Raw genomic sequence first — 26,741 nt, forward strand, 5'->3', positions numbered from 1 at the left:
ATACACCCGGCACCCCCCATAAAACTGCCTATTCTCCCGCAATTGCAAACAAGAATAGGACATGTTCTATTTTTTTTCTGGAGCCGCGGACCGAAGATCAGGGGTGCGCTCCGGAAATGCGGATGCGGACAACACACTGTGCTGTCCGCATCCATTCCTGCCCCATAGAGAATGACTGGGTCCATATCAGTTCCGTAATTTGTGGAACGGATGCGTAACCATTATACGGACGTGTGAACGGACACTAATCAATTTTTTCCTGGGACACATCAAGGGTTAACGACAAAACAAACCTCAATATTTATTACCTTGATTATGCAGTTTGCAGAAACACCCCATATGAGGTTGTATACCACTGTCTGGGCACACGACAGGGCACAGAAGGCAAGGAGCGCCATATGGTGTTTGGAGGGCAGATTTTGCGTGAATGATCTTTGGGAACCATGTTGCATTTGAAAAGGCCCTGAGTAACCCCACAGTGAAAACCCCCAATAAGTGACCCCCCCCCCCCCCCAAAAGATAACAGGAGAATATTCAGGAGAAAGTAAAAAGGGGGAAGAATACAGTAATACCCCAATTGTGGTCATAAACTCCCCAATTACAAGTTATTTGGGGATACGCCAGGGCTCAGAAGGGAAGGAGCGGCATCTGGATTTTCTAACATGGATTTTTCTGTCATGGTTTTTAAGAGCAATGACTATTTTTTGTTGAATGAGCTACGCAAGGGCTTATTTTGTGCGAGACAAGCTGTAGTTTTTCTGGTTGCTTTTTATCTTATTTTTGGGAGGTGAAGTCACAAAAAAGCTGTTTGTAATTTTTCAACTTTTTTCTTTACACAGTTCACTTAAAGGCATAGATCATATGATATTTTTACAGACTTTACGTTTTACACTGTTCCTGACTGGAAGATATTGGCAACGTTCTTAGCTTTTAACATCGGGCCTGAGGAGGAATTAGCTAGTATTGTCAGTTGCGTATCATTTTGGTGAATTTTTTGCAGTGATTTTTGCATGTATATTTTTTCATCTGCACAATGTATCATTTTGTGTAAGATGTTCTTGTGGTGCATGTGGTCCGCCCCGGCATCCTCCATTGTACGTATTTTTTGCTAGGGATTGCTGTTGTCTGCGGATCGCATGCGGAGGAATTGCTCACCCGGTTATAGACACTGTACAGTGTCTGGGTTTGGAGCATTTTCACCCATTTAGTCCACTTTTTCAGTGAGTTTTTTGTCTTTATGTGTATGGAATGTGCCACTTTATTTTGTTGGTAACATTCTTTTGCACCTGGTAGCTTCTGTGTCACATGGTCTGTTGTGGGTGCGGCTCACAGATTTATCCTACCTCACAGTGCATTGGTGATACCACTATGGAGGCATGCGAGAGTCTGGCTGCAAGTTAATTTCTAGCACTGATTCAAACCCTGTTAACACACCACGGGCAATTGAGTGGTAGGACCCCATGAGTGCTGAGACACTGACGTGGTGCATGAGGGGCTCCGATATTTTCCTGACTGGAAGATATTGGCAAAGTTCTCAGCTTTTAACATCGGCCTGAGGAATTAGCTAGTATTGTCAGTTGTGTATCATTTTGGTGCATTTTTTGCAGTGATTTTTTTTTAACAAGTATAAATGGCTAAAATGAAACCCCCCCCCCCCCCCCATGGCTTACAGCTATTGTAAAAAGAGCAATAAAAGACAAAAAGTGGGCACTTAAAAATACAAATCTGAGGGGTCAGCTGTAGCGTTTGAAGATTACAAAGGGCTTAATAAAATCTGCAAAAAGGAGATAAAATTAGCAAAGATACAAAATGAACAGCAGGTAGCAAAAGAAAGCAAAACAAATCCCCAAAAGTTTTTTAAGTATATAAATGCTAAAAAAAAAAAAACTAGGTCCGAGCAGGTAGGTCCCCTTAATAATGGTGGGGGGGCGGTAGTCACTGAAAATAAGGAAAAGGCAAAAGTTCCTAAATAGGTTTTATAGCTCTGTATATACCAAAGAAGAGAAAAGAGCTGATATCTGTGGCGCCAGGGTTGTTAGTAAATCCAGTGATATACTCAATTGGCTAACTGTAGATATTGTCCAAGAAAGTTAAATAGGGTAAATGTGAACAAAACTCTGGGTCCAGATGGATTACACCCAAGAGTGCTTAAAGAGCTCCGTTCAGTCATTGCTGTGCCCATTCTCTAGGGACTGGTACAGTGCCAAGTGATTAGCGCAAGGCAAACGTGGTGCCCATATTCAAAAAAGGATCAAGGTCCTCCACAGGTAATCATAGACTAGTTAGTTTTACTCCTGTTGTAAGAAGAATGTTTGAATGAATCTTAAGGGACTATATACAGGAGATTGTGACTGTAAATAATATGTAAGTGATAACCAGCATGGGTTTACCAAGGACAGAAGAATGGAGGTGGTGAATAGTAGCCTGGACAGAGGGGCTGCTGTGGATGTAGTGTTTCTGGATTTTGCAAAGGCTTTTGATACTGTCCCTCATAGATGTTTAATAAGTAAAGTAAGGTCTATTGGCTTGGAAAGTATAGTTTGTAATTGGATTGAAAACTGGCTGAAGGTGTCCAGAGAGTTGTGGTCAATGATTCCTATTCAGAATGGTCCCAGGTTATAAGTGGTGTACCCCAAGGTTCAGTGCTGGGCCCTTTATTAATGATATTGAGGATGGGATTAATAGCACCATATCTATTTTTGCAGATTACACTAAACTGTGTAAAACTGTACAGTCTATGGAAGATGTCCACAAACTACAAGCTGACGAACACTGAGTGACTGGGCATCAAACTTAGCAAATGAGGTTCAATGTGGACAAATGTAAAGTTATGCATCTTGGTAGTAATAAGCTCTGTGCTTCATATGTCCTAGGTCAGGGCTGGCCAACCTGCGGCTCTCCAGCTGTCGCAAAACAACAACTCCCACCATTCCCTGCTGTAGGCAGACTAAGCATGCTGGGAGTTGTAGTTTTGCAACAGCTGGAGAGCCGCAGGTTGGCCAGCCCTGTCCTAGGTGATGTAACACTGGGAGAATCACTTATAGAGAAGGATTTGGGTGTCCTTGTGGATGGTAGATTAAATTATAGTATACAATGTCAATCAGCTGCTTCTAAGGCCACCAGGATATTGTCATGCATTAAACGAGGCATGGACTCGCGGGGCAGGGATGTAATACTACCACTTTACAAAGCACTGGTGCAGCCTCATCTGGAATACACAGTCCAGTTCTGGGCACCAGTCCATAGAAAGGATGCCCTACAGCTGGAAAAAGTACAGATGAGAGCGACTAAAATGATAAGGAACATGGAGGGTCTTCGTTATGAAGAAAGATTAAAATAAATGAATTTATTTAGTCTAGAGAAGAGACGTCTAAGGGGGGCGGGGGGGGACATGATTAACCTGTACAAGTATATAAATAGGCCATACAAAAAAATACTGTGAAAAGCTGTTCCATGTAAAATGCGCTTAAAAGACAAGGGGCCACTGCCTCCGACTGAAGAAAAAGTTCAGCCTCCAGAAGCGTCAAAGCTTCTTTAATAGGAATAGACTTTCATAAAAAGATTTGATCTGAGGTGGTCTGAAATTGCTCCTCCAGATCAGCTGTTTGAGAAGGTACCGGCGCTTGCAATAGCGTCATGGCCTTCTCTCAGCTTCTCCTAGGCTAGTCACAACACATTCATAGGTCACAAGGCCTAGGCGCAGCTTGAACTATACAATGTACGGCGCTGTGCTTGGTTTGCTAAGATAAGACTGCAGCACTACTGCGAGTGCCGAAGCCTTCTCAAACAGCTGTCCGGTGGGGGTCCCATGCATCAGATACTGATGACCTTTCAATTTTGTTTTTCTTTCTTTAAAAGGAAGAACAAATCGATTTTAACAGTTCAGATTTTATTTTTTTCTGATTTGTTTCAGGCGAATTGGGGAGAGAGAGTGAAAGGGGGCATGAGAGTTTTACACTTTGCATCAAAAAAGCATCTTTTTAGACAAACTACAAAGTGTACATATGGACATCTATAGAACTTTTGATGAACAGGTCTCCTTTATTTCCTAACTTGGAGAACAAATGACAGCTGCAACCTGCTTGCTTTGTTTGGATCGATTTTGCAGCAGTTAAATATTCTGCATTAATGTCCATTTCAGATAATTTGCCTATTCTAATAAATGTAATAGTTCCAATAGCTCTCCAACAAAATAGGTTACCCATGTATGTAATGGGCACAAAGCTGAGCAGTTAAGTGTTCAGATTTGATGATGCCCTGCAAAGAGTCAACACTACTGCACATTTTCTATTAGATGGTATGAGGGAGTATCCAACACGTCAACCCAAAAACCTATATAGAATAGTCATGCATATTTATGGACTCTAAATATTACCAGCATAAAAAATGCACAGGAAAAAATAGTACTCATAAAAACAGAGTTACAGATATAATTACAACTTAGACAATTCCACAGGGTAAAGGCTTAGGAAAACCTAGACCTATCACACTGTAGCCAAGTGAGTACTGCTTGGCCGATTTAATCAACAGAGACAAAATCATTGTGAAATAGCTGCAGTCAAGTGAGTAGCTAGATTTTTTTATTGCGGCATGCTGGGATATCGGAGCAATCTCAGAAGAACTTTTTCCTCCTGTAAATTAAGCAGCGATTTCATACCGATTTTATCTCTAGTGATTAAATCACTTTAGCAAATTTTAAGCCAATAACTTGACTGGCGATTTGGCAGAGCTTTTCGTTACCCAAAGCATTTATTTTATATCGCTGACATTCTCAGTGCATTTTCAGTGCTTACTATTGACAGCAATTGTGTGTTTACTTATTGTAAAAAGTCTAGGTGGAGCAACAGACTAAGGTACATGCACACGATTGTATGTGTTTTGCGGTCTGCAAATTGCGAATCTGCAAAAATAAAAATAAAAAAATAACGGATGACATCCGTATGCCATCCGTTTTTTTTTTTTTCTTTGCGGATCCATTGCAACAATGCCTATAACAGACCAGAATAGGCCATGATCTTTTTTTTTGCGGGGTTATGGAACGGACATACGGATAGTACACAGTGTGCCCTCAGCATTTTTTGCGGACCAATTAAAATTAAAGGTTCCGCATCCTATCTGCAAAAAAAAAACGAACGGACACGGAAACAAACCACGTTCGCGTGCATGTAGCCTAAGGAAATTTCACACCAGTGAGTCTTCTGTCCAGATGCTTTCCATTTTGTGAACACACAAAATCCAGACTGAATCTTGACCCATTCATTTCAACTGAGCATAATTTTTCACTGATCTTTGAATTCAGGAAAATCGCACCATGTTCTGTTTTTAACGGAGACCTTGTCCCATAAAAACAAAAAGGACAAATACAACAATAAAACCGCAATAGAAATGCACCTCCAATTAAATAAAACAGTTTTTGCACTTCTCTTTATGGCTAGTGTGCCCCCTCTGTCCAGCATCATATATAAAGCAGTGTGTGTGTATGCATGCAAGTAAGCATGTCCGCTAAAGGAATCCGCACCATCGCATTTACAATCACAAAATTTGGCACAGGTAAATCAGGTGTCCGGAAAGGTTTTAGACCAGGTCTCAGCTCTCTAGCACATACCATTCCAGAGATATTCCCCAAAAAATGCACATATGGCACATCACATGACCTACATTAGCCAATCTTTCACTTCATATCCCAACTGCCATACACACGGTCACATGTTCCTCATCAGCCAATAGAAACTCGCAGGTCCTTAGTCTCCACATACACACAGTTTTACACAAAGTTTCCATAACAACCCAGCCGTTTTTCTTCACTGCTGTAGGTCAGCTTTAAAGGGGCAGGGTGCTGTGGATGACACTGTTTAGGGAGGGAAGTGCTGTGGAGGTCACAGTTCAGGGGGCAGATAGGGTGGCCATTCAGGCCAGCCTCAAAAGACGGACTTTCAAGGAACCCCACTTCAGGTCCCGCTAAGCCATGCCCCATATCTGGTTAGGCCACGCCCCCTCCCAAGCCACAGTCGATGGGGATTGAAAAAAATGAAGGTAAAAACAACTTCTGTCATCTGCAGGGTAGGAGGGATGGTGACTTTCCCTGCAGCTCAATCTCAGACAGCACAGTGCTGCTGTCTGAGATTGAGCTGTTCAAAAAGGATATCCCTGTGTCCGTCCAGGCCCGGCACCAGACGGAGGACAGGGAGTCTGAAAGCCAGACTGTCGGGCCTAAAACAGGACCTCTGGCCACCCCAAGGGAAGGCTGCTGTGGAAGTTCACAGTAAAGGGGACGATCTGCTAGGGAGGTCAGTGTTAAGGGGCAGATTGCCGTAGAGGCCACTGTTACGGGAGTGAGGTGTTGTGGAAATTACTGTGGAGGTCACTAATAAAGGGGTGGCTGCTCTGGAGGTCACTGTTAAGGGGCGGGCGATGTGGAGGTCACAGTTAAGGGAAAGGTCCGCTATGGAGGTTAGTGTTAAGGGGTGGGGTGCTATAGAGGTCACTTAAGGGGGGCGGAGTGTTATGGAGGTAACATTTTAAGGGAACAGAGCTCTGAAGAGGTCACTGTTGAGGGTGTGTTATTGTGTAAATCACTTAACGAGATGGGGTACTGTGGAGGTCACTTATAAAGGGGCGGCCGCTGTGGAGGTTACTGTTAAGGGAGCAGGGTACTGTAGATGTCAATGTTATTGTGGATACCTTAACGACACACACAAACGTTAAATGAAATAAAATAAATATACCCAATGCGAAGCCGGGTCCTTCGGCTAGTTATCACATAAAAACAAATTGGGCTGCATGAAAAACAGAATGTATCCGGATGCAATGATGGCCGAATATTAGCCTTCAGTTTTTCACATGCGCGAAGAAAAACTGGATAAAATAAATGCAGTCCTAAAGGAAAAACTAAAATACTTAAAGGGGTTGTGAACACGGACATATAACCATTTTCACCCAGGCAGACTGCCCTTTTCTCTCATCTAGGGAATCAGGTGAGGTAGCCTGGATTAGACATCAAGGTGCTGGAATGTTACCGCAGGTGTGGTTGGCAGCAGTGAACAACGATACCTCAGTGTGAACAGGAGCCTAAAATGAAAACTGGGACCGTGGGACATAATCAGTCTGATAAGTGGTTAGAGCACTTTAGCAGCGTGGATGCGATTTATTATTCCGATTTATTTTTGAGACTTGGCCTCTCTCACACAGACCCAACAAAGCTTAGTGCTAACAGACTATTGTCAGCATTTGTTCATTGTTGTACGATGATTATACTTTGTCACTGCCTGACCCTGTCAATCAAAACAGTGAGGGAGGGATTGCCAAAGATATGAGTGGAGAATGGATGCAACAAGAGGAATGGTGATGCAATCACCAGCCAGATACGTTTATGTGGTGGTACACTGAATTACCTGTGCCACCTCTACAGAGCAAGCTAATCTGACTGGCAGCACAGGAGACAATGGGTGAATGGTGTCTGATGTGTCTTATAGGTGCAGGTCCCACCGCTGAGACCCGCGCCTATATCGAGAACGGAGCCCCGAAAGTGAAGGAGAGCGCACTGCGCATGCGCAGACGCCCTCCATTCATTTCTATAGAGCCGCCGAAAATAGCAGAGCGCTGCCTTGGCTATTGCCGTCTGCACCATAGAAATGAATAGGAGCATGGGCAGCGCATGCGCAGCACGCTCCCATTCACTTCTATGGGAGAGGCGGGGATTATCGCTTGGTGGTGGACGGACCCAGGAATACCTGGGGTCCTCCAGCCACAGCGCTCCCTGCTCCCTTCTCAATATAGGTGCGGGTCCCAGCTGTGGGACCTGCACCTATCAGACAATGGGGGCATATCCTAGCGATACACGTCTGAGACCTGCCCTCTCAAACTGTACCATACTGCATAAGCTCTATGGAAAACAATCTTCAGTTTTTTGTGTAGAGATGTTACTGTGCGAAAAGGTCCTTTTACAAATGTTCAATCCTGATATTTGGCCAATGTAAATGTGCTGCCGGTATGAAGCATCATTAAAATAGCAACCAAAATCATCATTTCTGGGTGGCAGATCGTCCTGTTTAAACTGGGATCTGCTCCCAAGAAACAATGATTCTGTATGGGTAAGAGTGTTCCCATAAAGAGAGAACTGTAAGTAAATGCCGCTCTCACCTTTCATAACGACCAGACAATGCCCAATAATTTCCGGGCCAGTCAGTCCGTTTACACTTTTGTGATTCAAGTAATTGCGCTAAAGCTTTGGATGAAGGGATTACAATACTAGACACAGCAGTGGGTAAGCAAAGCACAGTTTTGCATAATGTGGGATGAAGAAGATAAAACCGTGGGTTGAGAAGCATGCATACCCACCCTTTGATTTGACAGACAGAGGAGAGAAAGCAGATGATGGAGCAGGTTCACGAGAAGCAACGCTGGATGGTGTGAGGTCTGTAGTTGGGAACAGATGCACAGAAGCAGCAAAGACATAAGCAGACAAGACATTATACAAAGTAAGAAATGACCATACAGGAAATAATAGGACAGCTTTCTATATTTAGCAAAGCTATTACAGAAATTAAGAACTTTTTCATTCCTGGTTTCTTCACACAGTTCTGAAGGTCACTATCCATTTCAACTGTTCATCACTGAAATTATTTTACGGTGAAAAATGTGGAAAAGCTTTCAGAGAGAAATTCTCTAATAGCAATCAGATTAACTTTCCATTACAACAGATACTTTATAACGGTCCCCAAGCGCTTCTAGAATTATCCCTCGCTTCTTCTACAGCCCATTCAGATGACATCCTGTGACCAGTCGCCAGCTACAAATAGGAATTTTTGATTGGTTCCTGTGATCTGAACACAAGACAACCCCCCACTTGTTGTATCGCCAAATGCTGGAAGCACACCAATATTCACACACGGCAGATTGGCTACTGACATTTCTGGGATTGCCCCATTCATCTGAAGGGGTAGTGCAGAAATCCAAGCATTTGGCGCCAATTCAAAACTTTCTGCAATAAATCTGCCTTATGTAAGTAGACCTCCTGTGCCGCCTTGGTTACATCCTACCAGGTCACTCCCAGGCTCATCAACATTGTTAACTCTTAGGCCCCATGCAGACAAGCGTGTCCGGATTAGGTCTGGATGCATTGCGAAGGCGTTCAATGAAAAATGTGCGATTTCGCAGGCAATCCGTTTTGCCTGCGAACGCGGACAGTTCAGTTTTTATCACGTGGGTGCAATGCGTTTTGATGCGTATTGCACGTGCGTGATAAAAAACTGAATGTATACAAACATCTCTTAGCAACCATCCGTGAAAAACGCATTGCATCTGCACTTTCTTGCAGATGCGATGTGATTTTCACGCAGATCCATTCACTTCTATGGGGCCAGCGTTGCGTGCAAATCGCATGATATAGAACATGCTGCAATTTGTACACAGCCCCTTTGAAAATAATGGTCCGGGTTCCGTGTGGGCGCAATGCGTTCGCATCACGCATTGCACCCGCGCGGAATAATCGCTTGTCTGCAATGGGCCTTAGGCCTCCTGCATACGACTGTATCCGTTATGTGGTCTACAAACCGCAGACCCGCAAAATACGGATACAAGCCATGTGCATCCTGCACTTTTCTCAGTCCCCATTGTAAAAATGGGACAAGACCAGGACATTTTCTATAATTGGCAGCACATCCTTGAGCTGTCCGCATTTTTTGTGGCCTCACAGAAATGAATGGGTCTGTGTGCAATCCACAAAAAATGCGGAAGGGACACGGACTGAAAATACTGTCGTGTGCATGAGGCTTTAGGTTCCATTTACATGTCCGCAATTCTGTTCCGCACTTTGCGGAACGGTATTGCAGACCCATTCATTTTTATGGGGCCACACTAGGTGCTGTCTGGATCTGGAAATTCGGATCTGCACTTCCGTTCCCCAAAAAAATAAAAATAAAAATAAAAAATATAGAACATGTCCTATTCTTGTCCGCAATTGCGGACAAGATTAGGCATTTTCTATTATAGTGCCGGCGATGTGCGGTCCGCACATTGCCGGTGTCCGTGTTTTGCGGATCCATGGATCTGCAAAACACATACGGATGTGTGAATGGACCCTTAGGCTGCTTTCACACAGTGTTTTATCAGTGATTGTCCGTTAATTATTGTGAGCCAAAACCAGGTGCAGGTCAGGAACACATAACAGGTGCAAATCGTCCATTATACCTCATCTGCGAGTAGGTTCCTCTCCTGGTTTTTGCTCAAAATCACTGATGGAAATCAGTGATCAAACACTGCCTTTGAGAGTCCTTACTCAAAAAACAAAACGGGCCACTTCTGTTAAGTGACTAGCATTAAATGACCTTCAAATAAAACACAATGCATGGAAAAGTCACCCATAGATGCATATAAGTCGTGCGACAGAAAGAGTACAACTACACTGCAACATGTGTCCAGCGACATGCATACAGCACCAGTGAGTTTTACCCTTTGTCACGCAACATTTTAGTAATGATCGTCGAAAGGTTTCACACTGCGACGTGACAGTCGCACAGAAATCCAACTTGGATGGATTTTTTACAACTATTGTGTCACAGTCGCAATGCAACACCATTGACTATCATAAAAAAAAATGTCATGCAACTTTTCTGCGACACATGGCGTGTAGCCCTAGCCTTAGGCTACATACACACAACAGTTCTTTTTCTCTGCGTCCGTTCAGTTTTTTTTGGGGGGCTGATCGGATGGTTTCTATGGAGCCGTTAAAATTGTGGTGTAGTCAACCATTTCTTTTCCGCGTCCGCTGTCCGTGTTTCCAGTCCGCCAAAAAAAAGTATTGCATGTCCTATTCTTGTCCGCAATAAACGTTTTGCGGACCCACTGAAGTCAATGGGTCCGCAAAAAAATGTGGATGCCCAACGGAAGCCATCCGTATGTCATCCACATCAGTTTTAGTTTTGCGGATGGTTGCTGGGAAACCTGTATATATAAAATTTCAAGAATTACAGCCTTCAGGGTTTTTTTTGCGGACCGCAAAATAAAACTGAAGACACACGGAAACACAACCTACAAAATTTGCGGACAAAAACAGAACGGATGTGGATGTAAAAAAAATAAAAAATAAAAAAATAGGAACACGGATCCGCTATTTGCAGACTTAAAAAAACAACTGTTGTGTGCATGTAGCCTAAACTGAATGGGGCCACAGTGCGATTGGCAGTTTGCCCCAACCATAACCCCAGAATAAAAAATAAAAAAAACAGCAGTATTAGATTTTCTGTGATACTCAGGTTGCTGCACCCCATTGGGTTCAATGGCTGCAGAGCCTATGACAACTCCCCTGGAGAGAGAGTCTCCTTCACCTAAGGACAGAAAACAGAACCACGCAGAACCACGATAAAGAGGACCTTTCATGGTTTTTACTTATTCTAGATAAATACCTTTACTTGCCGATACTGCCACCCTGCCTGTTTTTTTTTGGTTGGTTTTTTTATATCGTTCCTGCGCCCCCCTGTAGTTTTCCCGCTCAGTATGTTAATACTGGTCATCGGTACAGGGAGGAGGAGACGCTAGGGTTTCTCAATGGGCGTCTTCTTTCTCCCTGGCTGTGCCGCGATCCAATCACATCAGAGAGCGTCACAGCCAGGGAGAAGGCGACTCCCATTGAGAAACCCTGGCGTTTCCTCTTCCCTGTACCGATGCTCAGTAAAAGGTATTTATCTAGAATAAGTAAAAACCATGAAAGGTCCTCTTTAAAAGAGGGATCTGCCCATCACCTGTCCTTTTCAAGAACCAAGCAACCTATTAATCTACTTTAGTACATAAAGGTTGTTATTCACATAATTTCTCTATTACTATTAAACCTTTTATTTTTTTTGTTCTGCTAATCTGAACTCAAAAAGGGCACTCAAGGCTGACACCTGTACCTGCTGGGTCTAAGCTGCTTCTTCCAACCTTCATGCAAAAATTCTAATACAAGGGGAATATCAGGATTTGCTAACAAATCCACCGAAGCGTTGGCATATTTACAAAAAGCTCTCCAAACTCTTAGATAAATAGTAGAAGTAACCTATTTACAACTGGCTAACAATGTGGAAATAACATCCTCAGATAAAACCCTTTCTTAAAATCTGCCTTTCAACAGTCAAGCTGTCAGATGTAGATTTTTATCATCTCTGGATGTGAAATTGGACCCCGACTCAATAGATAGAGAATCCGGCAGAATCCAAGAAGGAGCAATAGACATCCCGTGGAGCCATGAGAACCAAACCCTCTGGGGCCAGAAGGGGGCAATTACAATCACTGTAGCACTTTCCTCCCTGAGAACTCTTGATAACTTTAAGGGGGAAAGGCATAAGGAAGACCCTGCTTCCAGGCTTGGGCAGATCTCTGGGGGAGAGGGAAAAGAACACTCTTACCCTCCTGTTAGCTCTAGTGGCAAATTGTGATACTGACACAGATTACTGTTGTTCCAGCTTCTCTGAAGTAGAAGTGACTCCACATGGGCTCCCCACCCCAAAGGGCTGACGTCTGTAGTAAGTAGAACGCCCTCCCGTTTCCAAGGGATTCCCTTCTGCAGATTCTTCAGATCTATCCACCACCTCAAGGATCTTAAAGTCTGAGAGATCTCAGAATCCAGAGAATGCTGGCATCTGTCCCATTCTGCTAAGATCTGAAGTTGCAGTTCTTTTGAGTGATACTAGGCCCATTCCACCCCAAAACAGCCGCTGTCATGAGACCCAGAACAGACAGTCTTCCTTAGAGAAAGTGACTGATGGATAAGTTCCTGAACTCTTGTCTGGATTTAGAGATTCTTTAGCGATAACTGCTTAAATATTTTCATGCACATCAAAAACCTTCCTCTTTTTTGGCCCTAGACCCTCAAACTTAACATCCTGGACTGACTATGGCAACTTCTCTTAGTCTAGCCCGATAGTTGCTCTAACTGCTTTAATAAGGGCATTAGTATTTTCAGCATGAAAGAGCGGTTTCCCGGCAGACTTGTCCTGAGAAGAACTATCGGCCGACTGTATTTCCCCTTCTTCCTCCAACCCAGATAAAACTTTACCATCACTGGAGGAGGGATTGGATGGAGCTGCGGAAGTACTAAAGCGACTTAAGCAGGCCACTAACAGATTTTTTTTCACTTCATCCCGAATTCAACTGCTTAATGTTTTCCAATCAGGGACTGGGCTTCCTCCTTCATTAACTTGATAATGCAGGCTTGACACAGGGGCTTAGCCCAAGCCCAGGACAACCTCCTTTTACATACAGCACAACCTCTTTCCTTTGATTTGGAGATCTTCCTAGAAGACTCTTGACACCTAAACATAGATGACCGTCCATGAGAAACATTAATGCTAAGGATCACTGCAAAAACCGATGCCCAGACTTACAGCAGTGGATCCTAGTGGAGGGTTACTCCTTTTCTAACCGGGAACCCCGCAGCTCTAGGGATAGAGAGGGAGGTCCCACATTTAAAGCGGTTCTGGTGCCATTTCTTGTCCTGAGGTGAAGGAGGCAGTCTCTCCAGGGGTGCCGTCATAGATAAAGGGGGAAAAGGTGGACTTTTTACTCAGTACTATGTTTTCCGAGAGAAGGGATCTCAAACGCCAGCTGTTGCTAAACTATAACTCCCACCATGCGCTGATAGCTGTAAGCTGTCCGGGCATGATGGAAGTTTTAGTTTTACAACACCTGGGGAGCCATGAGTTTGAGATCCCTGACCTAGATGTTTCTTAATGTATTGCACACAACAATAGTATGCATTTATTCTCAGTAACGGAAGAACTGTGCTGGATCAGACTAAAGGCCTTTAACATCGAAAATGAACCAGATGCTTCCGACAATCACTGGAAGAGGGGATGGCTCCAATTACCTCTTCTGTATAGGGACAAACCAGCACTACTGTGATCGCTCATCCTCATACAGGTTCAGCAGGTCAGCAGCATATCTCTTTACACAAGGTTATGTGCTGCTGGCATATGATAATTTTATGTGCTGCAAAAAAGATACGAACAACCGATGGACAACTGATTGGTGACACTATTATGAACGAGCATTTGTAGGAAGGCTCATTCCTGATAATTGCCCTGATTCTTGGCCTATGTAAAAGAGCCTTTAGGCTACCTTTTCCACTTTTACAACTGGAAATACTTACCAAATACTTCCACAGACTCCTAATCTTGATTTACTCTCTCTCTCTCTCTATAGATATATCTATATATACACACCAACACATATACACAGAAAAAAAAAAAAAAAAAAGGTATACAGAGATATAATATAGGATGTATATAACTATGCAGCATAGGGGCTCAATGAGCAGTGCACTGTAAACCGCATCATAGCCATCTGCTGGATGGAAAGTGTAGGATGTGGCATTTTTACAAGAATGAAGATGGATAGCGGATACAGTAAAAGGTCCGTCTGCAAAGTAACCAAACTTAATTCTACAGGTTACCATAAAAGGCAAGTTTATATACATCAGCCTGCACAACATTAACCCGTTGGCTACCAGCGAACTAGACACAAAATACCGGTGCAGTACAGCTACGGCACGGTGTTCACCTGGTCCCTGAGCGAAATCGCTCAGAGACCAGGTGACGATGGCTGCTCAGGACGGCATGCAGCCATCTTCCCTAAGGTTACAGGGAGGTTTTTCCGCCCCACTGCAACATCGATCGCTGAGATGAATAAAAATGGCCCGTCAGTCCCAATGGGTTTACTCAGCTGAAGAGGCATACGCATATCTTGCCTCTGATACCAAGTCGGCCAGTGAGTGGGAAGAGGATGCCACTTTCCTCTATGCCTCTACCCCATCATCAGGTGATGAGGGACCCTCTAGAAGGCGCCCCGGGGTAGCAGCGGAGACAGCCCTCCAGAGTGACCCAATATGGACCCCACCCCCCCCTGACGATTATTAGCCTCAAATTCCTGAGTTTGTGGGCAGCTCAGGAATTCAGATTGATTGTGCGGGCTTCACTGAAATTGATTTTTTTTTAAATCTTTTTCTCTCATGAATAAATTTGATGATAACCCAAACAAATTTAAAAAGCCCAGCAATTTATTTCCAAGACCCCCACAACACCATATGCTAGACCCCCAAGGTTAGACCACAATAAACGCAACAGAGATTATGACCCTTTGGGGGCTCTTGCTGCATATGGGTGTGGTTAAAAAAAAAAACTAAGATTACTCAGTATTGGAGTGTGGATGTCTTGTACCACACTCCAATTTACAGTAGTGCCATTGCCTGTAATAGATTCCAAGCAATCCTGAATAATGCGCAGTGCCCACCCCAGAATGACCCCGCATTTGACCGTCTGTACAAAATTAGGCCCATCCTCGACCACTTCAATGCAAAGTTTTCAGAAGTGTACACCCCAGAAAATAAATTCTGTATAGACGAATCCCTATTACTTTTCAAAGAGAGGATAATATTCCACCAGAACCTGCCCAGCAAGCAGGCAAGGTATGGCAGAAAAACTTATAAAAACTGAGAGTAGCTCTGGGTATACTCACAAGTTCCAGGTTTACGAAAGGAAGGACACCCGGATTGAACCCCCAGAATGCCCCCCGTCCTTGAAGTTAGTGGGACTTATCTAGCAGTGGGTGCAATAAGGGTTACCATCTGTACATGGATAATTACTACACGAGTTTACCACTGTTCCAGTCTGTAGCTTCCAGAGGTACTGTGGCGCAGTATGCAAAAATCAGAGAGCAACCACTAAGAAAAGGGTTGCAATAAGGGTTACCATCTGTACGTGGATAATTACTACACGAGTTTACCACTGTTCCAGTCTGTAGCTTCCAGAGGTACTGTGGCGCAGTATGCAAAAATCAGAGAGCAACCACTAAGAAAAGGAGAAAGCCGTGCTCTCCTCAATGAGAACATGTTGGTGGTTAAGTACAAGGACAAGAGGGATGGTCCTTTTACTGACCACCATTCACACTAACACCAGCTTCCCTGCACTGCTGTAGGAGGTATCACAACTACTGTCCCCAAGCCAGACTGGATCCTGGACTACAATAAACACATGGTAGGGTTTTGATCTTTCAGATCAAGTTTTGAAGCCCTCCAAAGCCACACGAAAAACAAAAAAAAGTGTGGTACAAAAAGATGGCCGTGCACCTCGTACAGATGGCGCTGTACAATGCATTTGTGCTTTTTAAATCTAGATGCCATCCAAGAACATTCCTACTGTTTAAAGAGGTGGTGATAAAGGCCCTAATTTATAACCAAGCAATCGCCAGGCCCCGGGCCCCAGTACTTCTGCAAGTTACGGTGCCCGAGTTGTACCAGGGCAACATTTTCCTGGTGAAGTGCCCCAAACATCGAGAAAGGGAAGGACCCGAAAAAGATGCAGGGTGTGTTCCAAAAGGGGGGATAAGGAAAGACACCATTCACAATTGCGAAACCTGCCCTGAAAAACCTGGCCTGTGCATCAAGGATTGTTTCAGAATCTAATCATCCATGGAATAATTTCATCCTTGATGTACCCTGTAATTTTACCACCTTATAAATGATTTTGTCCACAGAGCTTACTCATCCACTTTTCACCAACCACTACATATTAATTTCTATAATACAACTGTTTGGTCAAAAGTGCCCTTTTAACCCCTTAAAATGTTCATACGGGGGTGCTCTGTCCAAAATGGGGTCACTTCTTGGGGTTTTTAATTTCTGGGGACCTCAGGAATTTTTAACATGCGACATGGCAGCTAAAATCCATGTCTGTTTATTCAGGCCTGCAAAATCTATTTTTTGCACTTTGCCTCTAGAGATTTGCTGTGAGCCAATACAACAAGCTACAAGCACATATGGGGTGTTTGCAAAAAGGGGAGAAAATGGGGAACATATGCATGGGGTGCATTATCTTCTTTAACCCCTTGTGAAAGTGAAAAATTGGGGTCTGCTAGTAATTTTTCATTTTTACTAATGTGTGCTTTGAAATGCTTTCTCTAGTATTTCTGCCTTCTGTGAGTCATCTGTTTGCTGAAAAGTAGACTTTCTACCACTTAAAATGTTCGTACGATGGTGCCCTTTCCGAAATGGGGTCACTTCTTGGGGTTTTTAAATTTCTGGGGACCTCAGGAATTTATTGAATGCGACATGGCACCTAAAATAAATGTCTGCCAATTCAGGTCAGCAAAATCCATATTTAGCTGTTTGACTCTAAAGCCCTGCTATGCGCCCATACATCATTTTTTAAATACATTTGGGGTGTTGGCGTATTCGGGGGGAAATGGGGAACAAAATGTGGGGTGCATTTTGCCCTGTTACCCCTGGTGAAAGTGAAAAATGTGGGTGTAAAGCAACTTTTTCAGGGAAAAAAAAAAATTCATTTTTCATTTTCACAGCCAAGCGTTCCCTAATTCTGTGAAATGCCTGATGGGTCAAAGTGCTCACTACACAACTTTTTGGGGGTTTCCACTGTAGGGCCACCTCAGGGTGTCTTCATATGCGACATAGCTCCCAATTACCATTCCAGCTAAATCTGCTCTCCAAAAACCATATAGTGCTTCTTCCAATCTGAAGCCTGCTGTGCGCCCATACATCTGTTTTGGAGCACATATGGGATGTTTCTGTAAACTCCAGATTCAGGGTAATATATTGTGGGCTTTGTTTGACTGTTAACTCTTGATGTGTTGCAGAAAAAATATATTAAAATAAAAAATCTGCTAAAATAATGAAATGTTCAAATTTCATTCTAATTTTCATTTAATTCTCGTGGGGGACCTAAAGGGTTAAAGTTTGTAGAATCAGTTTTAAATAGCTCGAGGGGTGTAGTTTCTAGAGTGGGGTGATTTATTGGCGGTTTCTGATATGCAAGCCCCAGAAAGTGACTTGATAACTGAACCTGAAAAAATTGGGGTTTGGAAAGGTTCTTAAAATTTTTAAGACTTGCTTCTAAACAAGTGAAGGGCCACAGCTACGTACCAGGCACAGGCACTTTCGAAGGTGCGGCACTGTCTGATAATGAAGAGATTGCAGTTCTCACCCCGAACACCACAGCCCCTTCAAATAACTGTTCAGTAGGGGTGCTGAGAGTCAGACCCTCACAAATCTAAATATTGTGGTTATGTCATCAAAATTTGAATTCTGGTCAACTCCGTTAACTTATTAAGCATCCCTTTAATAAGCTGCAATTCTTGTTTTGGCTTCAAAAATTATAAACAACGAATCAGGGATCTCTGATTTGGGATGGAAAGGTTTATAAAGGGACATGCAGAAAATAAAATATCAAAATCACTTGCAACTATCAGTAACCGTTACACAGTGTGGAGTATTAGTCAACCAACACGACAAATTATTCACCATCACTACTGGATAGTTTGGAATGCTTCCTTGCAGGGGTATAGAAACCATGGTGAGATACAAATGAAAAACCATATACCATAACCAAATGTATATGTACATATACCGTACATATGCAACATGCACAATCTTGGGTGAAATCATTCAATACACACAATACATGAAAATATAGGGGAACACTGGTAACAATGCTTGGATCAAGATGTCAAAGTAACTATGGCTTAATATACTGATGTTCATATTATGAGCTATAGTAGCTTGACTTATTAGCTGAAATCAAATTCATAGGCCAGATTTGGTCCTTAACCAATAGCATCTAAATATAAAGAACATAAGGTACTATAGCTAATAAGTCTTCAGCTGGCAGATGACCACTGCTACATTTTCAACATTACCAATTAAATGCAGACAGCATTTAATTTAGAGATAACAAAAATCAGAACTATAAAAAAAAGTTTACAACAATCTGCCCGGAAATTTAACATTATACAAGACATTTTAGCTTCAGTTGACAGCCATGCATGCTTTGAAATGGAGGTCTCCGAAGAGCATATGACATTGCCTCAGAAAGAATGGTTGGATGAGCATGTAAGACGGACAGACTTACTCTGAAGCGAAGGCTGAGGCTGCTGGAAGGAGGGGGATTGTCCGAACACAAATGGGCTGTGGACTAGGGAAGAGGGAGGTTTTGCAGCTTGATCAAAGATGGAAGGAGTTGGCAAACTAGGCCGTGACTGAATGGAATTCAGTATGGCACTCAGCTGATCACCTGCAATGGGCAAAACAATCAAAACTACAACCCGTTATTGAATGAATTAAACAGAAATATATTAAAGTTCAGAACTTCTGAACGGACTGATCAAGACTGGAAAAAAAGCCAGGTAATGAAAAATACCATAGCATGACATGCAAAGGTATTATAACATGCATTAAAAAGATATAATAAGTCACCCAAAGTACAACAAAAATTCTTAAAAAACTGCACCGATCATCACATACAGTAGATTATAGGTAAAAACAAAGGAACCACAGACATTAGGCTACTCTGACAAACCCAAGATTTTTGGTGGAATCTACCAACAATCTAATGTGTATGGACCAGGCTGAGCATGTATGGTGGAGTCAGAAGATGTTAAGGGAAGTCAGGAGCTTGCCTGACCGATACTGAAGGTGAATGGGCACCTTAATATTTTCTTTAATGTTTCATGTTTTTTCAAGTAGTTTCTCTATCATCCAGCAGAACAGCACACTTACAAGCACTGGGGGCTGAAACCCCAATGCAATATTTCTATTAAAAAGGACTCTGAAGTATGAGCCAAAACCAGTGAAGAGAAAACATATAGTTAATATTTTTGTCAGCATGGTCCAAGTTCACACTCAGTTTCCCCTCTTTCTAGGAGTAAGGATTCTAAGTAGTTGTTGTGGATATAAAAACTTCAAGTAACTTCTATGTAAAATATTTCCGCTCATTTTTCTCAAGTGACGTCATGCTGCCTACTTATGGCTTGTGTTGGCTGTGCCCATTTGTGTTGGCTCCGTCTTCTGTCAATTTGGATAAGTCTACAACATGGGGCCACTTTTAGGTATTTTCCAGGGCCACTTAGAATTTCCAGTCCGCCTCTCATGCTGTGTATGGGTAAAAGATCCACCGAGGCAACTGTGAAAACCGCAGCACACAAAAACCACATAAAAGCAGACATCTCCTACATTGGGTCTGGCCATTTTACTACACAGATAAACCTGCATGAGCTGAATGCTGAGGCTATCACATATCAGCAGTTAAAAGGTATTCCAGTTTAAATGAAAAATGGCATGGCCCATCTTTTAGTCCTGAAAAATGCATCCGTAGTAGATCTGAATAGGACTAAAGATGGCATCAGTCATGTGACTAAAGCCTGGCATGTGACTTCTGGCATTCAGTTAACTGTTCAGATATCTAACAGGTGAACAACAGTGTATTGAGGAGCAGAACACGTGTGTACAGTATTACTACCTGCAGCAGTATCTCCAAGTCTGTCAGTGTAGAAGTTCATCTAACATTGTTTTAACAGTCTCTTCTCTATGTGTTATGTTTGTCATTTGTTTTACTTATCACAATTTTCACTTATCTTTATTAGCATGACATCACCTAGAGACAGGCAGCCATTTTACAAATCACCTAGAAACAGACAGCCATTTTAACACACATACAATGAAGTAGTTTCCACCATTAGTCCTATGTAGGTATCCCATGAAAGTGTCCCACATGCTGACCCAGCAGATATGTCATGTAACACTGATGCTTATTGAATGACAGTGGGGTGTCACATGTCACATTTCAGTTAGGCGATGGATGCGTTACACAGAGGACTGACTGACTCATGGGCTATACCAGGGATGGGCAAACTGCGGCTCTCCAGCTGTTGTAAAACTACAACTCCCAGCATACCCAGTCTGCCCACAGCAGGGCATGATGGGATTTGTAGTTTTACAACAGCTGGAGAGCCGCAGTTTGCCCATCCCTGGGCTATACCATTCTGCAGAGCAGATAGGAGTCAACAACCTGACATAAGGTATGTAAGCAACATTTTAAATACACGTTTGAAAATGGTATAATTTCCTATTATATAAACAAAACAAAAAATAAGACTGCAGATGACAAGAAATGTGTAATGTCATTCTCTGTAACTGGATTGCCTATAGGTGTTTGAGAAGGTAATAAATTGTTAAAGGGGTTTAAGGCCCCTTTCACACGGGCGATATATTCCACGCGGATGCGATGCGCGAGTTGAACGCATTACACCCGCACTGAATACCGACCCATTCATTTCTATAGGGCTGTTCACATGAGTGGTGCTTTTCACGCATCACTTGTGTGTTGCGTGAAAATCGCAGCATGCTCTATATGCTGCGTTTTTCACGCAACGCAGGCCCCATAGAAATGAATAGGGTTGCGTGAAAATCGCAAGCATCCGCAAGCAAGTGCTGTTACGGTGCAATTGTCATGCACGGTTGCTAGGAGACGATCGGTATAGAGACCCGATTATTATTATTTTCCCATATAACATGGTTATAAGGGAAAATAATAGCATTCTGAATACAGAATGCATAGTAAAATAGCACTGGAGGAAAATGCATAGTAAAATTGCACTAGAGGGGGTAAAAAAATAAATAAAAATTAACTCGCCTTAATCCACTTGATCACGAAGCCCAGCATCTCCTTCTGTCTTCATCCTAGCTCTGTGCAGCAACAGGACCTGTGGTGACGTCACTCCGGTCATCACATGATCTATCACCATGGTAAAATATCATGTGATGGATCATGTGATGACCGGAGTGATGTCACCACAGGTCCTGTTGCTGCACAGAGCTAAGATGAAGACAGAGGGAGATGCCGGCTTCGCGATCAAGTGGATTAAGGCGAGTTAAATTATTATTATTTTTTTAACCCCTCCAGCACTATTTTACTTTGCATTCTGTATTCAGAATGCTATTATTTTCCCTTATAACCATGTTATAAGGGAAAATAATACAATATACAGAACATCGATCCCAAGCCCGAACTTCTGTGAAGAAGTTCGGGTTTGGGTACCAAACATGCGCAATTTTTCTCACGGGAGTGCAAAACGCATTACAATGTTTTGCACTCTCGCAGAAAAATCGTGCGTGTTCCCACAACGCACCCGCACATTTTCCCGCAACGCCCGTGTGAAAGAGGACTTAGGGTAACAATTTAGAATGGAAATGTTCAAATAACATTTTATAAACAGATATAATTTAAAGGGAACCGGTCATGTGGATATTTGATTATAATCTAACTAATTATATACAATCATTAACTACTTAAAAGTACCTTAGATGTATTCACTTACTAGTGCGATAGATGGTTACCTCATAATATACAAAGATGCCGCATGTTAATGAGCTGATTGGAGTCCAGCGTGATGTCACCGAGTCCGCCGTATATTTAATTAACAGCTATAGCCACTCCCCTGCCCACCTGCTGCTGGTTCACATGGAAACAAACTGTCATTCAACAGCAGGTGGGCGGGGAGAGTCAGGAGCTCATAAATATTCATGACTCATTATCAGCTGGAGCTTTTCAATACAAGATGTTGGCAGATTGACTGGGTCAATTAAAGAAAGTGACCCAGCATTTTGCTAAGCGAATCAGTCACTTATTTATGTTGCCCTTAGTTAGTACACCATAAAACTGGTGACAGGTTCCCTTTAACTAACTTTTCCATTATATGTGCTGTGTCCCATAAATAAACCACACAGCTAATGAGAGGTTCATACAGATTTATTTTTTTTAAGAAGGTTTTGAGGCAGAATTCTCAGAGAAAGTCAGAAGTGGATTCTAAATATTTCTTCCTGCGAAATCCACTTCTGGCTTTGGCTGAAAACTTGAAGGCAAATCTGCCTCAAAACCTGCTCCCAAAAAACTTTGGGAACCTACCCTAAAGACCGTAAAAAGTTCTTGCTGAGGCCTAGTCACTGCCTGAGTGTTCTCATCATTTGTTTATATTGAGTTACTGCACTTACGGGTACAACTGAATTTAAACTGGACTCCTAATTCTGGATTCTCTGGATTAGGTTTCTGGAGATCTTTTTTGTTGAGAATAGATTTGAGGAGATCATTTTTCAGATGGTTTATAGGGGTAACATGTCATTAATGGGTGTTGGGTGGGCTATTCACATGGTTTCACTTTATTGTGGGGATATGCATACATCTCGTAATAATTGCCGGTCTTTCTGTACTGTATGGATATTTCCTTGATGCGAGTACCATGCAATTGAGTGCTGTCTGGTGTGGATCATGGTAAAGTTGAGGAACATACATAAGGAAAGGTCTAAAGCTGTTTAAACTGCACCTGGTTTCGCTCTAGCAATCTCAATGTGCGCTATGTAGTGAATAGAGGATGCAGTAACGCCCCTGCCTCTACTTGACCCAGTGAGAGCACTGGGCACCTTAACAAACCCAGATCAGCTGTGTGAGGAACAGGTGTCACCACAGGGTGCGGTTTTAAACTTTAACTGGGGCTTCTATGGATGCCCCACTTGCATAGAAAACTCGCAAAAGAAAAAATAAAATACAAAATTACATACAAATTTAAATGATTTAAAAGAAAAAAATAAAGCCCACGACTACTAAAATTACTGCCATAGAAACCTTGTTCACTTAAAAGTAGATATACTAGGCATGCAGATTTAGAACTCTATATCCAAAAACAAAGTCCCAACAGGAAAGAGAAGCCACTTATATTTCTGCCCCAAAAAATGTATGTAGGTGCAATTCCAGCCAAAAGATATTATTCAATACAGAATTTTTAATCTATTTGGATAACAAAAAATGGAGATGCTATTCAAAGGCAAACATTTACTTTAAAAAGTGTACATCCCACGCTCAGGAATCCCAAGAACGGAGGATCCATGAGTCCTTTCCCTGAAAGAAACCGTACTGAACATGTTGGCCCACCACTCCACTCACTTCTATGTGACTAACTTACAGTAGCTCCCTGTCAGTCCCATAAATGTAAATTAGAGTGGTGAACCAAGATGCACACTAACGCTACATTAAAAGAAAGTGCTCCAAGACCCTCTGTTTTTCGGGAATGCTGGGGGTCCCAGAATTCAGACACCCAGTGATCTGTGGATAGGTGAAAATACTTTGTGGGATAACCCTTTAAAATTGGGTGTAGTCTGGTTTCAAGGATGAAAAAAGGAACATAACCACACTCCCAATATCGAATGCTAATAAAATTCAAACAAACATAATGCTTTTCATTATAATCATTTCCAAAAAAACTAAAAAGAAATAGACAAAAGTTAAGCCACCATACAAGTGACAAAGCTGAAGCTATGACAAATAATGAATAGGTTTATACACTCATTGTCAAATAAAGAAAATAACACATCCATGATATCATGGCAGAGCTTTCAGCAGGATAATGCTGGCCCACACAAGCCAAGGGTTGCAAACGTCCTTGGACTGCCTGGTCAGAAGATTTATCGCCAAGTTTGGAAATAAACAAGTGTAAAGGATCTGCAACATCTGTGGAAAAACGTGCTGCAGGATACCATCCAGAACCTGTCTGCCTCTATATCTCAGTGTATATAAAGGCTAGAGGCGGACTAAGAGCACGAGGCACTGGAGCCTTCCTTCATTTGTACAGATATCCCCAATATCACTTCGTTCTAATAATGTAATCATATTAATCATTACATTCACACAGTTGCATTCAATTCCAACAAATCCTTCTTGGCGCATTTTTTTTTTTTTCCAATGAGTTTGTGTATATATCCAAGTTATCCATAAAACCTGAACCTTGGCAAAAAGACGCCGAGGCAGATTCATTAAAGCCTTTATACCACTTTTATGGTGTAAAACAGTCACAATATATCACCAGGCTTAGTGCAGACTTCAGCGGCCTGCCAGACTTACATTTTGCACATTTTTCACATGCCGTAAACTATATTAGGCTACCTGCAAATGTGTGCGAGATGGCCTGCATGAAAAACTGCATGTGTTACTAGAGGTTTTTTGTGTGGATTTGATGCAGTTTTGCCACAGATCTCACTCTTGCATTGAAAAGGCAGAAATCCACACAACAGAACCACACAAAGAATTGACACACTGCAGATTTCAAACTCCACACAGCAGGTCAATTTCTGTATGGAACAAAAAAAAGCTAAGCATACACATGTTGTCTAATCTCATTCACATTGCTGGTACTGTATTAGGCTGGGGTTTTAGGAATACGCATAGAAAAACAGTGTGTAATCTGCAACATGTGCAGCTAGCCTTAGAAGACCTGTGCCAATGGACTTCATACAAGGACTGATATATGTAACGCCAGTCTAAGTATGTCAGCACCATTCTGAGGCTTTTTTTTTTTTGTTATAGTTATAAAGTTATAAATCAGGAAAAGCTGAGCAGAATAATATATAGTTTTGTGGGAAAAGATTCATGCATTTAAATCTCTGAGGTCAGAAAGAACAAATATTAAAGCCCCTTTCAGACGAGCGAGTGTCACGTTGCGGACTTGCAGCAGCACAGCAGCCGTCCGGACCTTTCAGCACTGCCAGGGTCACATAGCATCATAAATCAATATAATGCTATGTAACCTTTAGAGGTCTGGAATGCATAGGACAACATTGGCAGCATAATGCCGGTGTTATCCAATACATTCCAGAACTAAGAGTTACATAGCATCATAAATCAATATACTGCTATGCGACCCCAGCAGTGCTGGAAGTTCAGGATGAGTGCTGCACTGCGGGTCCTTAACCCCTTTAGGACACAGCCTTATTTCACCTTTGGGATTTTGGGTACAGAGCTGAGGACATGGGTTGCTAGATGGCCACCAGCACATCCGCAATATCCAGTCCCCATAGCTCTCTGTGCTTTTATTGTGTAAAAAAACAAACAATTTGATACATATGCTAATTAACATAAGAGTCATATCTTTCTTGTGTGACCAGAGAAGAGTCATATTTTTAAGCTCTGACTTATCTCAGGTTAATTTGCATATGTATCAAATTGTTTTTTTACACAATAAAAGCACACAGAGCTATGGGAACTGGGTATCGCGGATGTGCATCTAGCAACCCATGTCCTCAGCTCTATACCCAAAATCCTGGTGACAGGTTCCCTTTAAGGACCAGGCCATTTTTTTTGCAAATCTGACCAGTTTCACTTTAAGTGGTGATTATTTTAAAACTGACTTATCCAGGTCATTTTCGTCACATATTGTACTTCATGACACTGGTAAAATGAAGTAAAAAAATCATTTTTATTTATAAAAAAAATAGCAAATTTACCAAAAGTGTAAAAAAAAAGAAAATTTCCAAGTTTCAATTTCTCTACTTCTATAATACATAATAATACCTCAAAAAATAGTTATTAATTTACATTCCCCATATGTCTACTTCATGTTTGGATCATTTTGAGAATTACATTTTTATTTTTTGGGGATGCTACAAGGCTTTGAAGAAGTTTAGAAGCAAATCTTGAATTTTTTCTGAAATTTTCAAAAACCCAATTTTTAGGGACCAGTTCAGGTCTGAAGTCACTTTGCGAGGCTTACATAATAGAAACCACCCAAAAATGACCCCATTCTAGAAACTACACCCCTGAAGGTATTCAAAACAGATTTTTACAAACGTCATTAACCCTTTAGGTGTTCCACAAGAGTTATTGGCAAATTGAGATGAAATATCAGAATTCAAATTTTGGGGCAAATTTTCAATTTTAATCAATTTTTTTCCAGTAACAAAGCAAGGGTTAACAGCCAAACAAAACTCAATATTTATGGCCCTTATTCTGCAGTTTACAGAAACACCCCATATGTGGTTGTAAACTGCTGTACGGGCACACGGCAGGGCACAGAAGGAAAGGAATGCCATACGGTTTTTGAAAGGCAGATTTTGCTGGACATTTTTTTTTTTTTTTACACAATGTCCCATTTGAAGCCCC

General features: G+C 42.1%; 1 protein-coding gene across 13 annotated transcripts in view; it reads right to left on the reverse strand.

Annotated features, from left to right (window-relative positions):
• Positions 1-26,741, reverse strand: part of MYCBP2 (MYC binding protein 2) — a 256,943-nt gene that overhangs the window by 56,825 nt on the left and 173,377 nt on the right. For 9 of the 13 annotated variants that reach the window (XM_044284706.1, XM_044284710.1, XM_044284705.1 and 6 more), the window contains one exon: positions 18,891-19,052. The exons of the other annotated variants lie outside the window; for them this stretch is intronic. In XM_044284706.1, coding sequence (XP_044140641.1) covers positions 18,891-19,052 — 162 coding nt within the window. The remainder of the gene's footprint in view (positions 1-18,890; positions 19,053-26,741) is intronic. 13 annotated transcript variants of the gene reach the window in all.

Source organism: Bufo gargarizans, chromosome 3 (genome assembly GCF_014858855.1).
Source record: "Bufo gargarizans isolate SCDJY-AF-19 chromosome 3, ASM1485885v1, whole genome shotgun sequence".
Classification (NCBI taxonomy): Eukaryota; Metazoa; Chordata; class Amphibia; order Anura; family Bufonidae; genus Bufo; species Bufo gargarizans.